The sequence below is a fragment of the Actinia tenebrosa genome, unplaced genomic scaffold, assembly GCF_029948245.1.
Source record: "Actinia tenebrosa isolate PJP-AT-01 unplaced genomic scaffold, QUT_ActTen_1.0 PGA_scaffold3__52_contigs__length_22856419, whole genome shotgun sequence".
In the NCBI taxonomy this organism is placed as follows: domain Eukaryota; kingdom Metazoa; phylum Cnidaria; class Anthozoa; order Actiniaria; family Actiniidae; genus Actinia; species Actinia tenebrosa.
The window spans coordinates 8,844,190-8,858,649 of record NW_028292580.1 but is presented as its reverse complement, the minus strand read 5'-3'; the positions used below and the strand labels follow the sequence as shown (position 1 = coordinate 8,858,649).

The 14,460-nt window shown below is 35.1% G+C and overlaps 2 protein-coding genes across 5 annotated transcripts; both read right to left on the bottom strand.

The window, feature by feature from the left end:
* Window positions 1-11,463, bottom strand: LOC116292360 (insulin-like peptide 01). 4 transcript variants are annotated; one of them, XM_089035542.1, is made up of 3 exons: window positions 10,432-10,601; window positions 682-919; window positions 1-367 (listed from the first exon to the last, which is right to left on the bottom strand). In XM_089035542.1, exons 1-3 carry the CDS (start codon window positions 10,468-10,470, stop codon window positions 243-245), a joined length of 402 nt encoding a protein of 133 aa, XP_088891668.1. In that variant the 5' UTR covers window positions 10,471-10,601; the 3' UTR covers window positions 1-242. The 4 variants fall into 4 exon arrangements, with proteins under 4 accessions (XP_088891668.1, XP_031555520.1, XP_088891667.1 ...); XM_031699660.1 differs by lacking the exon at window positions 10,432-10,601 and adding an exon at window positions 5,494-5,642; XM_089035541.1 differs by lacking the exon at window positions 1-367 and having other exon boundaries at window positions 792-919; window positions 10,432-11,463.
* Window positions 11,464-12,916: 1,453 nt separating this feature from the next.
* Window positions 12,917-14,056, bottom strand: LOC116292358 (transmembrane protein 177-like). The gene has a single exon (XM_031699658.1). It carries the CDS (start codon window positions 14,013-14,015, stop codon window positions 13,083-13,085), a length of 933 nt encoding a protein of 310 aa, XP_031555518.1. The 5' UTR covers window positions 14,016-14,056; the 3' UTR covers window positions 12,917-13,082.
* Window positions 14,057-14,460: the final 404 nt, after the last annotated feature.

The window sequence follows — 14,460 nt, the reverse complement described above, 5'->3', positions numbered from 1 at the left end:
AATATTTCCTTTCTTTGTTTATTCCTACCCAAGACAAAATAATGACAATCCTGTCACTCAGTTCAACTACAGTATATTCATCTAACAAACATATGTATATCTACATATTTCCATAAAAATATTTTCCTATAGGCTTCTTTAGTTTTATTTAACATCATTTGCCTTGCGAGAAAGACGAACGGTTTAACATGTGGTTACTTGCTGATGACGTCACGAGCATTCTCACGTGGAGAATCATGTGTCTAACAGTACTCCCGCACTTCCTCGACTACACAGCCTTCGGTACAGCATTCTTCTACGATGTTGAATTTTCTTTTGGCAATGCGGAATTTTTTGGCATTGTTGGGGTTTTTATAGACGATTGTTCCTGCAAAGCAATTGAAAAGAAATAAATATAGGGCAATTGTCAAATGACTGTGAAAAGCTCGATGTCTCTAGAATTTTGGATGAAATTTTCTCGCGCAATATGATTGGTCTAGTAGTACCGTGACCTTGATGTGACCGTGTCCGCGCCGTGTCTATGTTGCGTTCCCGGTATAAAAATAAGATATTATCATTAATAAGGGAAAAAAAAAAGGAAAAAAAAAATGTCCGCCGTATGCCTCGCCGTGTCCACATTCTTGCCGTGAGCTTTTGAATACATTCAAACAAAAACTACTCTATCTTTGTCCTCATGCATACCTGCAGATTTGCGTGCTTTTTGTCGCCTGTGGCCATACGCTGCCATCATTATGTTACAAATGTCCCTCACTGCAAAAGGGATCATGCTCCCGCAAAGATGAAAGTCTACAGGTCTGTGTCCGGTCTCGGATGTTTTCCAGCATTGTCCTTTGCTGTTGCAGGTTGCACTGACAAGGTGGGTTATGAGACACAAGACTAGAAAGGCTGTTAACACTTTAAGACTCCTCTCTGAAAACATCTGATTGAAAAAATGGAATTAAAGTTAATGATTGAAAGAATATCATTTATGTTCGTTATTGTCATGTTTGGCAACATTCCGGCAACATTCTTACCTTCTAACTTTTACATTTATTATTGCCCAACCATTTCATCAGGCATCCTACTCATCAGAATCATCATCGTCATCATCACCAGATGTGATCACCATCACCATCATCATCAGATGTCGTCGCCATCATCATCATTCTTTTTATCAGATTTCATCACAATCAACATCGTTATTATCATCATCGCCAACATCATCAGACGTCATCGCCATCATCATCTTTCTTATTATCAGATGTCATCACAATCAACATCGTTAATATATATATTTAGGCACTGCCTAAAAGCGGAGCTCCCGATACGGAAGTCACAGGGAGAACAATTTGAATGGAACTGAAAAAATTTTCAATTATTCTTTATTCGAGACAAAGATAATTTCTCCCATAATAAAAACCATGCGGCAGTGAAATCGAATCGAAATGCACTAAATTGCTTTTTGTTGTTGTTGTTGTTTTGTTGTTTTGTTGTTTTTTGCGCGAGTATACTCTCCCACTTAGGAATTTTGTACACAGCTCACCCCCACCCCCATGAGCTAGTTTTGTTCTTGGAAGATTCTTCGACAAAGTTTTCCAAGGCCGACAGTTTTAGGCTTTGAATCTCTTTTACTTAAAAAAAAAAAAGAAAGATAACTACAGATAATCCAATACAATATCAGGTTTAGTGAAATTTACCTCGGATGTCTTTCATTGAAATCGAAAATCTCACTGGAGATTTAGGACAAATCAAGACTGAAAAACAGACTTGAAAACTGGTGAAGGTGAGCAGAAAATAAGGTTTCCTTAATTAGGTCTTTTACAGTTCTCCAAAAACAAAGCTTACATTCATTTAAACTTGACAAGAACAACTGAGACAAAATAGAAAATAATGCAAAAGGCAATGCAAAATACAAAATGACTAATTTCTTTGTCAGTAAATTGGCGTTTGTAAATATTTTTGAATATTTTTTAGCTTCTTGAAGTGAAAGTCTGTCTTTATACAATAATATCTCTCAACAACACAAATTTAAGCTCATTTTTATAATCATACTTGCTCGAACAGCTTAATAAACAGTTGAAGGTTTGGTAAAAATTTATATTTCATTCAATAATTGAATAAATTATCTGTAGAAAGATATAAAATTGTTGAATGAAAGTCTTCTTTGTTTTGCCGATAACACCCCGCGATAGGAGACGAACAAAGCTGCATTTTTCTTGAACGAAAAACATACGATAGTTGGTTAAAAACAACCGAATCGTTAAAGATTTACAAAGCTAAATAAAGGACGAATATTTGTTGTCGTAATATGCTCTCCGTGTTATATTTCCTCCAGCATTAAAATGATTTAAGCTTATATATAGAAATATTAAAAGTTTTGAGAGAAAGTCTTTGATTTGTCAATTCGTCGAGAAAAATACTTGTCAAAAAAATATATATATACGATTGTTTGTTAAAAAACACACACCTGAATTCTTGAAGAACACTTCTTGTTCCGTCTTTGACTACATGAAAGTATTTTCTTAATTTATTTTGGTCTAGTAACTTGCCCTAAAGCAATTTTTCTGTGCATTTGAGAGCCGCATTTTGTGAGTAGTTTTGCTTTGACATCAAGCGGGATTCCTGTGTCGTGTACACGGACGGACGGACGGACGGAAGTGACGTCAGCCAAGCCATGAAAAATCAACTCGATGGTTTATCATTTTTTCTTAAGTATGGTGCTCCGCTCGCGCGGGAGCTCTGCTATTATCATCATCGCCATCATCATCAGATTTTATCGCCATCATCATCATTCTTATTATCAGACGTCATCACAATCATCATCGTAATCTCCACTATCGCCATCATCAAACGTCATCACCATCATTAGATGTCATTACCTTCATCATCATAAGCATCGTTATCATCACCATCACCATCATCAGATATCACCATTATTAGATGTCATCCCCATCATCACCATCATTATCGTTATCATCACCATTATCATCGTTATCATCACCACCATCATCATCATCACCTTCATCCGATGTCATCGCCATCATCATAATCAGATGTCATCATCATCATTATATGTCATAGCCATCATCATCATTATCAACAGATGTCATCATCATCATCACCATTATTGACAAACCGCTATATCATTCAGTTTATATTATTCTATTCTATTATTCTCGTTCAAGCACGCTAATGCGAATGTTTATTTGGAGTTCAATCGATGTAACATATTATGTATGAGATGCCAAATAAACTTTTACTTACTCTTACCGACGTTCTTATATTGCTTCAGTAACGATTTTCGCGTGATGTACGAGTCATGGTTCGTACGTGATTCGTTATAAACCACACGTGAAACGTGAAAACGGATAGTCCCCGAATTTAAGTGGTTCGAATTACCGTACGGTTTCCCGAAAGACTGTTTATAGATATTGCTACAATAAAGTTACTCTCTACGACTTGATTTTTTCGAACTTTTAGGTTGTGTTCAGTAAGACACATGCAGCTTTGATGGATAAACTTCGAATGCGCTTAGTTGTCTTTCGTAAAATAAACTGCTATTCTAGGCAATTATGACATACAAATATATGACTTGCAATAAATAAATCAATAAGATAAACGAATAAATGAATGAATGAATAAATCAATCAATCAATAAAATAAACGAATAAATGAACGAACGAATGAATGAATGAATAAATAAATCAATAAAATAAACGAATAAATGAATGAATGAATGAATAAATCAACGAAGAAAGGAAGGAAGGAAGGAAGGAAGAAAGGAAGGAAGAAATGAATAAATAAATAAATATGTCAAGCATGTTTGTAGACCGTCCATGTAACTAAGCTACAAGATACAAAGCGTGGGAGAATAAAACTAGATAGATGTCCATTATTGATATACGACATACATTTTACTGGGCTAAATATAAAACAATAATAATAAATGACAAAAACTCATTTGTAAATTGCAAAACTGCAAAAAATAGCGATTACTAGTTAGGACTGCGTTGGTGTGATGAATACGACAAAAATAACATTTCAATAAGAAGGAAGCTTACATCGTGTAAAAGAGTTTGAGCTATACTGACGTTTCGACGGATATTACTCGTTCGTAAGAAAAGAATAACAGAAATTGCAGCTCGACTGGATAAATTTATTATACTCACATAAAATTATTAATAGAGTGCATCCCATATATCCGTGCTGTGAAAAACTTTTTAATATAAGAAATTTCACGAATTTACATAAATCAGTGAGGTCTAGTAAGTTCAATAAACCGGCGTAGACCTACAAAACGTCGCCCTAATTTGTACGATTTTGTTAGTTAACTTTGGATATATGGTGTGCACTCTACAGATTTAGATAGCAATTATCTTGTTGAAATATTAAATAAACATTTAGTTCTCAATATTTTAAACGAATCTTTGCTATTTGAACTCCGGGTTTATCGGAGTGCAAAGATAGATGACGCCGTAGGCATGCAACGCGTCGTATGACAGTAAATTTCCTCAACGAAGCTTTTGTAAAACGAGTTCGGCAACTGCATATATTTGAGTATTCAATTGAGGTTTTGTTTTGTAACTGATTTGTTTCATTATTTTTGTATTTGTATTATTATTTGTATTAGTGAAAAATGTATTGTTAATACGATGGTAAACAAACGAAAAGAGTAAATAAAAAAGTGCACTTGTGTACTGAGTTCTTTTTTTATAGTCTTCAGTTATAAGTGAATTTCGAATAGAAATACAGGTTGAAGGTACGAAAAATTCTCGAATGAGAAGTGATTTTGAATACAAAAAGAACTTGATAACTTAGAATAAAGAACGAGAAAGACTATAGAAAAAAATCGAACCGATAGTTAAAATCTTTTGTCATACACTACTACTTTTGAAAGCTATTTGCTTTAGATAAATAAAAGTTGCTATGAATTTTCGTCTCAATCTATGTTTTAATCACGGTTCACTACTACGCTGTAAAACTTAGTATAATCAGTTTCCATTGTAACGATGAATGGTTGTGATACATTGAATCAATGAAGTTCAAATTGCTTTTCAAATAAAATGTGTGATTAAATCTAAATCATTATTGTTATTTATACTATAGTGAAGGCACTGACGTAGTTATTGGAAACCTCAGTGTACAAAAAGAAGGAAGATAGAGAGATTGAAAAGAAAGGGAAAAAAGAGCGAGAGAAAGAGAGAGAGAGAGAAGAAGAAGAAGAGAAAAGAACTGAAAAAAGAAGAGAAGAGAAAAGAAGCCTGAAGACGCACATACTTGATAAAGAAAAAAGAAAAAAATCTGCTCAGCCCTAATACCTCATTCCTGACTCTACCTTCTTTGTCAGTTTTTTTTTTTTTTGTATCGAATCTTTTTCGTATATATAGATTCCCAGCCCATTGATATATCTTTTCATCTGTATTTCGTGAAAATGTTCATTATAGCGTGTAAGTGCATTCAATATCGATAGCATTTGTCACGAAAATAAAGGCTCAAAAAAGGTTGAAATCTTACCACGATAGTGAACTGAACAATGCCTACGAAGGGAAGACGAAAAAAATCCAGTTAGCCTTCCTTTGTCTATCAGGAGTTCAGATCCTCATGGAGTCGATCGTTACTAAATGCAAAAAAAGCTCACTCAAACTCACTTATATCTCATTATCGGGGGACGTATGACACAATAGATATTGTTATATGATATAACGGAATCACTCACGGGCTGTCTCGCGTTACTCCTAAAGAGATGCTTCCTTCCTTACAACCAAAGCTCTCAAGCTAACAAAAATTTTTTATCTATCTTTCTCTCTTTTGTATTTCAACTGCTAAACTAATATTTGCAAACTAGAATCCTTTTAAGCAACGCCAATTAATAATAAACTTTTACGACCTTTTGATTGAGGAAATGCAGGATATATTGTAAAACAAAATTGGAAAATATAATCAGAATGACAAAGAATTTTCTTCTCGGATGCAACCCTAAACCTGATGCTATGCCTTTTTTCTATCGTTTTTGTTTTTTGAATTTATGTTTATCTAAGATGTTATCATTTGATAACGATGAAATATAGCGTGGAACTATTTACATTTTTGGTTCTGAGAGACAACATTGTCTGATGTGTAGTGGGAAGCGTAATAATTCATTCTAACGCTGGAAGTGCTTGTCTGAAATACATGTCAAAGACAAAATATATGGCTTAAAGTTAGATGAATACCTCGAAGATAATGTATTTGGAGCCTAAGTACTTACAGAATTGTTACATGCTACCCGGAAATAAAGTGAAGTTTTGTAAGGAAGATTTAAGTATGGTAAAGTAAAATGAATTTTTTCCTGGCGCGAATAGTATTAATGACACGTATGTGAACTTCACGAGGAATTATTCTTAAAATATAGCTTTCGAAGGAATAAGTATAACGGACAGCTAAGAATGACGCGCGTTTGATGATCTTTTTGAAGAAAAATGAAATGAGAAGGAAGGATTAAGGAAGGAAGGAAGGAAGGAAGGAATAGAAAGGAAAAATAAGAAGGAAAAAAGGAAGACAAGAAAGAAAGAAAAGAAAGAGAACAGGAAAGAAAGAAGAAAGAAAGAAGAAAGAAAGAAAAAGAAAAGAAAGAGAAAGAAAGAAGAAATCCCCCCTCCCTCCCTCCCATCCCTCCCTCCCTCCCTCCCTCCCTCCCTCAACATAAATCCCCCCTCTCCTCCCGCCCCAACCTTCCCAATAACTCGAAAAAAAATAAAGAAAGAACGAACGAAAAACCGTTAGAACGAACGAAAGAACGAAAACAAACAAAGGGCTGAATCCTCAAACTCAACTCAAAAAGAAAAAAAAAGAATATCTGACGGAAATCCCGCGGGGTTAATTAATAGCCCAAAGTAGAAGAAACAAGACACGTTGAATAGAAAGAAAAAAAATCCGTGTCTACTTAAGAGATTGAATATTTTCATGTCATAAGAACGTAAGACGCCCGAGAGAAGTTCATATTTATAGTAATAAATCTTTCTAGAACAACATTAGCGACATCCAAGACTATGAGGGTAATTTACTAAACCTAGGCAACCAATGATGCCGACGTCACGGGGCTATGTTTCTATGGCGGTAATGGACAATTGAAAATAGTAAAACGCTATAAAAATAAAAGTCTAAAAATAAAATATATCTCTGATATCTCTGTTGCGCGGATTTGTTGCGAGTGACTAGTTTGCTTCGGGGCGTGGAAAATCCGGAATTTGGTGTCCGGAAGATACGGACGCGTGAGCATCGAATGTTCGGGATGTTTCTTAACTGAACATGTCTGGCAAATATATTTTTGGAAATGAAGTATTCAAAAAGCTTTCATTGTTATTGGTCAAAAAAAAAAAAAAAAAAATACGGAAACAAAATAAAAAAGAAGGAAAGAATTGAATGAAAGAATGTGTCGTTGTTTTTGAAAATCTATGGCGAATATCGCAACAAACCGTTTTTAATAATACTCAAGGGAACGCTGAATGTCCTTATGCACAACATAACACGCGAAATCAAAATTCCTCTCTGATGAGCGGGAGAAAAATATAGCAATAGCCATTCCATTAATGGCGTGTATACACAGTTAGAAATCGTAGCTGCCAAGATAATTGAAAGCACGCAAGAAAATTAGGATAGGAAGTCATAAAAAAAGAAAGTTACCGTTTCGTTTGACGGGGCGTTTTTTTGTGCTGATAGTTTTGATATATTTACTGATAAGATCGGTCCAATTTAGATTACGATGTTGTCTTATGAGATTTTAGTTATATATATTTTGTTTTGAATCTTAAATCACGAGTAAGGTTTAGTTTTCTTGACATTACGTGTAGTGTTAGTAAGGAAGGGCAGAAAGGCATGGAAAAATTACATGGGATTTTGAGTTAATAGAGATAAATATTTCCTCTCTATTTTGAGTTAATAGAGAGAAATATTCCTATGGAAAGATAAATTAGGTGTATTATGAAGGAAAGAAAGAGAGAATGGGCAGTGAAGCATGCAGAAATGACATGGGATTTTGAGTTAATAGAGAGAGACAAATTCCTATGGAAAGATAAATTAGGTGTATTATGAAGGAAAGAAGGAGAGAAGGAAGGATGGGCAGAGAGGAATTGAGAAATTACATGAGATTTTGAGTTAATAGAGACATATTCTTATGGAAAGATAAATTAGGTGCATTATAAAGGAAAAATGAGAGAAGCAAGGATGGGCAGTGAAGCATGGGGAAAATATGTGAATTTTGAGTTAATAGAGCGACACATATTCTTATGAAAAGATAAGTTAGGTGCATTATAAAGGAAATGAGAGAAGGAAAGAGGGGCAGAGAGGAATGGAGAAATTACTTGCGATTTTCAGTTAATAGAGACATATTCTGCTTATGGAAAGATAAATTAGGTGAAGGGAAGAATGAGAGAAGAGGGATATATGTGATGGGAAGAAAAAGAAAAAGAAAGAGAAAAGGAAAAGAGAATATGAAATGAATGTATGGATGAGAAAAAAGTAAAAAAAAAATTTGATTAATTAAAAAAGTAAAGAAAGACAGACCTGTAGAAGGAATAAAAATAAAAGAAGGACAAAAATGAAGGAAGGAAGGAAGGAATTAAACTTTGCTTTAAGTGATAAAATAAAGACAAACAGAGAGGAAAAAGAAACGGAAAAAAAAGGAAAAAAGAAAAAAAAGATGAATTCAGAAAATTAAAACCTAAATTAAATCTATTGGGAAGAAGGAAAATAAATGATAAATGATCAATTTATATCGACGTTTGCAAGAAAAGATTGAATTCTTGACCTAAAAATTTACAGCTGTACTAGCAGAAATTAAGATACTAATGTTGAGTGAATTTTCTTGAACAAATATTGACTTACTTCTTCAATGTCATACATCAATTACATCTACTTCTGTTCAAATCAAACTGAAATTGTCTGATATTAAGTAGAGTACAAGCATGTACATGTAAATGGATGTATATTATGTAATAAGAAGATATAACTAGCTAAAAACTAGTGTGAGCTGCGTTGGTGTTTCTAATGAAACAGTAACGATGAAAAGGTAAATTATACACCATGAAAAGATGATCTTTTCACGGTGTATAATTTACCTTTTCATCGTTACTGTATCTTATGTAATGTATGTAAGAGAAGAGAAGAGAAGAGAAGAGAAGAGAAGAGAAGAGAAGAAAAGAGAAGAGTAGAACAAATACAGTGTAAATGTCCCATACAGTCGGCAGGCATGCAGCCCACCTTTAACACTGGTTAAGAGGGTTTTACTGTCTTAACCAGAGCTAAAGTCTAGTGTAAATATAAACAGAGTTAAGTAGACATAAACACCAAAATGGTCTAAAAACAGCTTTGTACTGTATATATATATCTTAAAATGGTTGTTACTGTAGTTTGATACGAAGAAGCTATCAATTTGTTTTCCACTTTGGATAACACTTTAAGACAGTGTGAAATACTCAACTCCAGCCCACAAGTAAAGTATCAGAGGTACAGTATTTCTAGAAAAAACATGGTGGCATGAATGGCATGTCAAAGTTGTGCCCTGGAGATTGAAAAAACAATTCTTGATAAACATTTTTAGTATTAAATATGTATACCAGGCAATGCTAAAGGCTGAAACACTGGAAAGAAACATAGGAGTGAACAGATTTTGAATTATATATTTTATAATAACAAACACCTGTCGTAACTTCCAATGTATGATTAATTTTGGGGCTGTCTGGCCAAATGCTGACAGGGGAAAATTGACAAAAAATTTAAATTGGAGTTAGTATGCAATGAGTATGTGGAGTATTGATACTCCTTGGAAGCTGTTTGTGTTTGGGGACAAGCGGGAGCCTTCAATCCTACGAATATCATCATTACCATGCAACGACCATTGGGTTGGGGACACATGGCTAACTTCAGGGTCATAGCCACTGGTCTGGTTGCTTTCGGGCAAAAAAATATTTTAAAAAATGAAATAAAAAAATGTAAGAAAAAACGAAGAGCCTTGAAAACCTGACCAATCAGAAATTTGTGGCTACTGCACTGAACTTACAGATTGGATCAGAATTTAGCATGTTTGGTTAAATCGCAATGGAAGGAAAACTTGGGAACCCCGATAAAAACTCTTGATTCAATGGAGAGATGGAATAAGCTAGATTGACATGTGATGCAGTGTCCAGGCATCAAACCCAAGACCCCAGAGGTGAGGGAGGAGTGTATTACCGCTATGCTACCAGGAGCAGATCCAGGGGCGCACCCCTCCCTGGTTCCACTTAATTGTGCCCCTACTTCCAAGATAACCAATACTGTTTTTTCCCTTTAATTCTAAGGGTGCACCCCTCCATGGGTTAACTTTTTGCACAGCACCCCTCCCTGAACAAAATCCTGGATCGCCCCTGGCTACTCCTCATACTCTAAGCTATCAGCCAGTATAGGCTCTTCTAATTTTATACTAGACAATATTCAAACCTTGGTGTTCAAGCCAGAATTAGTGTAGAAGCTCCCCATTAATTCTGATCATCTTCTAACAAACCTTCATTCTCTTTCTTCAAGTGTTCATCAACTATCTGCTGTATTTTCTTAATTCTCTCAGTTAGTTTTGGATGCTGTTGCATCTTAATTTCATTTCCATCTTCGTCATAGTATGACAAACCTTGGTCGCCATGGAGAGCTCGTAGCACTTGATTCAATTGTAACCTCTTGCTTAAGTAATTGACCCCTCCCAAAGCTGCTTCCAAATCAGTTCTTGCCGACATTTCATCTGCTAAAAATTCCTCCTTATGTTGGATCTCCTTGGTAACACGTTTGTAACCAAGGTAACTAAGCCTGAGAATACACACCTTAAGGATTACGTCAACCAATACAGGCAAAGCTGCTAGTCTGGGGGTAACTGATGCTAACTTATAAGTAGCAAGTAACCATGATGGCGAAAGAACTGCATTTATTACTTTATACTCAGGGGATTGTAGATGAGCTATTTCATGTCCAATAGTAAAAGAAATATTCTCAGGAGTGGAGATTAGTGAATCTTTGATCTGAGATCCCATTTCAGATTCCCATTTTATTGTCCTTCCTTTGAAATTTATAGGAGAATTCATAACATCTTCAGGAGTTTTAAACTGATACCAACCAGGGATCCCTACAACAGCTCCAGTTGGTAACGATGTCGAACCAGCACTGAAGCCACTGAAGCCTTTATTCACGAACAGAGTGACTCTATCAGGGTTCTTTAGGTTCATTTTTTGCGCTCTTTCCTTGAACTGTTCTCGACAAGATTCAGAAACATTTTCTCCTTCTGAACCAAAAGCACTGAGACAAATGTTCACTGGCAAAGCATGTGGTACTGTGTGGTATAGAAAAAGCCCACCAGCTCCAATGCCTACAGATACACGAACAAAACGAACAGCGATTCTGCCAGCTAAATCAAAGGCCATGACACAAACTAAGCAAGAAGAAAAATCAGAAAAATTTTCCCTTCTGCAAGGAAGATGGCGGTTGATGTTCTACACGTGACACACTGGGGTTCCTGTGGACTTCTGCACCACAGGTAACCCGTCAAACTTCATCAAAAGGTCAAATGGCGGTAAGTTTGATTTTATAATTTTCCTCTGCAAAGTTAGGCTTTCAAAATTAGTCTCATATTCCGTTAAATTTCAATTTTTAAAAGAATTTATTTTCATTGTGTATAATATTTTAATGTAGAGACTAGCTACTCTATTTTAGTTGTCAATTTTAGCTGTATTTTAACTTCTGTTTCTGGTGTTGTTGTTGATATTTATAAAGGGGTGGTTTAATTCTCATTTTGTAAAGGAATATTTCATTGTGAAACCACCTAAAAGAGGACTTACAATTCTACAAAGCAATATCAAGTTTTTACTTACAGTATTTCTGTCATATAATTACCTTATTCATATGCAAATGAGTTGGATAGCAAACTTGACCTTGCCATCCTTATATAATATTCAATTTTTTATTTCAAAATCATTTCTCCTGTGTGACATGTCTAAAATCTGCGTGCTCTTTTCATTTTTGTGACACAACTCCTTGGTGTAAGTGGAGTAGGGTCACAATACGTCCCTCTTATTCTACGGTCCAAAGTTATAGACCTTTTTATTGATGTGGTAGCCATCTTGAATTTTGGGATGTTGAGGGGACAACAGAGACAATTTTGAAGCAAAGAATAACAGCTAGGGTTATGTTTTCAAACAGTTTGAGCTTTTGGTGTTTTTGGATTAACACAGTGCAAAACAGTTAAGTTTTTGGCTTTTGTTAATAAAAAAAACTCATGCTAGCCCATTGGACGTTTGACTTACCGAAGCCAATAACCAAGACCTCTATCTCTGGGCCACATTAAGCTGTTGATGTTGAACAAGAGAGGTGACTTTTTGTAAACAGCAATGGAGAGGAGGGGGTTAAAATTCTTCTATGGGTTACCTTGTAGGTGAATCCCGATTATGTATTCCCCCCTCCCACCATACTTAGAGTAGCTTGGCTCAAACTAGTAGTCAGTATTTCTCCCAACACCCAAGCTTAATGCTTGAGTTGAGTATTTTTCTTTTCAACGGCAGTTACACAGAAGAACCCTAGGACACAACACAAACTTTTTTTGTGTGAAAAGATTTGCAAGACCAGTGAGAAGGTGAAATAGACCATTTTCTCAAGGTTGTGTTTCGTCATTTTCTCAAATTTAAGAAATTTGTTGGGCCTAATACTAGAACACAAGCTTTATAATGAGAATTATCATATGTTTCTATAAGATTTTTCAGAAAAAGAATCCATTAAATTATTATTCCCCTATTTAAATATAAAACTGGCTTCTCAATTTTACTGAATTTGCATTTTTCAGGCACTTTGTGGCCAGTCAAGATTGGATGCGCACACAACCTTGAGAAAACAGTCTATTAGTGCACATATGTAAAAGAGGTGAGTCAATGATTGAGCTTACAAAGGTAAGAAAAGTTTTAAATTTTTAAGTTCAAAAAAAGATACAACTGAGTAAAATTCCTTTGCACATATATGTATATGTAAATTACATTGTAATATATAAGTTAAATATCTAACTCCAATGACAATGTAGTTTAAAAACTAAAAAAGGTTTTAAAATCAAAAATGTTGCACTTTTAAGACTGGCTTCCATCCTGCACTCCAGCCAATTTTTTGTGCACAACTTCCTCTAACAATCTTAATCGTTCTGTCAGCTTTGGATGTGTATAATTCTTGAGTATTTCACCTTTTTCGGAAAACATCAGTTTTCCTTCTTCTCCATATAAAACCCTTAGTACAGAGTTAAGATGCAACCTTTTAAGAGTAAAATCTACTCCTCCCAGAGCCATGCTCAGATCTAACTCGGCAGCATTCTTATCTGCAGCAAATTCTTGTCGTAATTTAATTTGTCGGGTAGTTATAGAATATACGAGGTAGCTCAAACAACAGACTATGATTCTGGCACTGAAGTTTACAATTCCAGGGGTCTTGGGAAGAAATCTTTGATTTTCAAAGGTGATTTTATAAGTTGCATATAACCAAGCCGGGGCAATGGGAACATCATACAATAAATCTGATCCCTGAATGTGGCTTAATTCATGTCCAATCAGAAAAGCAACATTATCATCACTGGCGATCAAAGAACTTGCGAGCTTTCCACCAAGTTTACTTTTCCAGTTCACAGCCCGGTTCTTAAACGTTAGTCCCGAGGCAATAACATCAGCTTCTTTTTCAAAGAGAAAAAACTTTGGAAGCCCGATTACAGCGCCTGCAGGAAGCCATACAGCTCCAGCTGATATAGGCGAATACCCATTACATATAAATAGCTTTATCTTGTCTTCTTCGTCCTCTTTTCCTAATCGTTTGAGCACCTTTTTAAGCTGTACTTGACAACGCTCTGGGACAGGAACAGCTGAGGGAGGAAGCTCAGAACTTGATTGCGATTTCCACTCCGTTACATTTCGACAAAATCGTTCTGGAAGAACATGAGGCGCAGCTTTAATAACAAACGTAGCTCCTGTAGCTATTCCTACCGTTATTTTAAGCAGTTTCTGCCTAATTGATGCCATAAAAAGAAAGAAAAATTATACGCTTCTTCAAACTTTTCAGATTCTACTTCCAGAAGGTAGTTAAAGCCAGGCGTTCCTAAATCTATCGAGAGGGACTAAAAACTAGCCCCCAGTCTTTTTTGTTTCGGGAATTTTTGAAAAAGTAAATGGATAAATGGAAATTGAAAAAAAATCTAAAAAAAGATAAAGGTTTTTTTAAAGGTCTTGATTTTTCTCAACATATCAATATGAAGCATAAAACTTAATGTTCAGCGAAATTTTATATTCACTTTTGTGTTATCTGGATCTGTTGACTGTGCGATCTGGTAAAACAACTGTATGCCTAGCCGTCGCCAAATCGCATATAAGTTGTAAAAAAATATTTATAAAACGATTTATATCGAAAAATTACTGCACTTTCCATCATCGAAAGCGAGTAATATTGATTTTACAAGCGTCTAAATGA

Bases quoted from the DNA above. Each gene is read 5' to 3' on its own strand.
- LOC116292360 (XM_089035541.1), bottom strand. From the start codon at position 11,396: ATGGCCTTTGATTTAGCTGGCAGAATCGCTGTTCGTTTTGTTCGTGTA.
- LOC116292358 (XM_031699658.1), bottom strand. From the start codon at position 14,015: ATGGCATCAATTAGGCAGAAACTGCTTAAAATAACGGTAGGAATAGCT.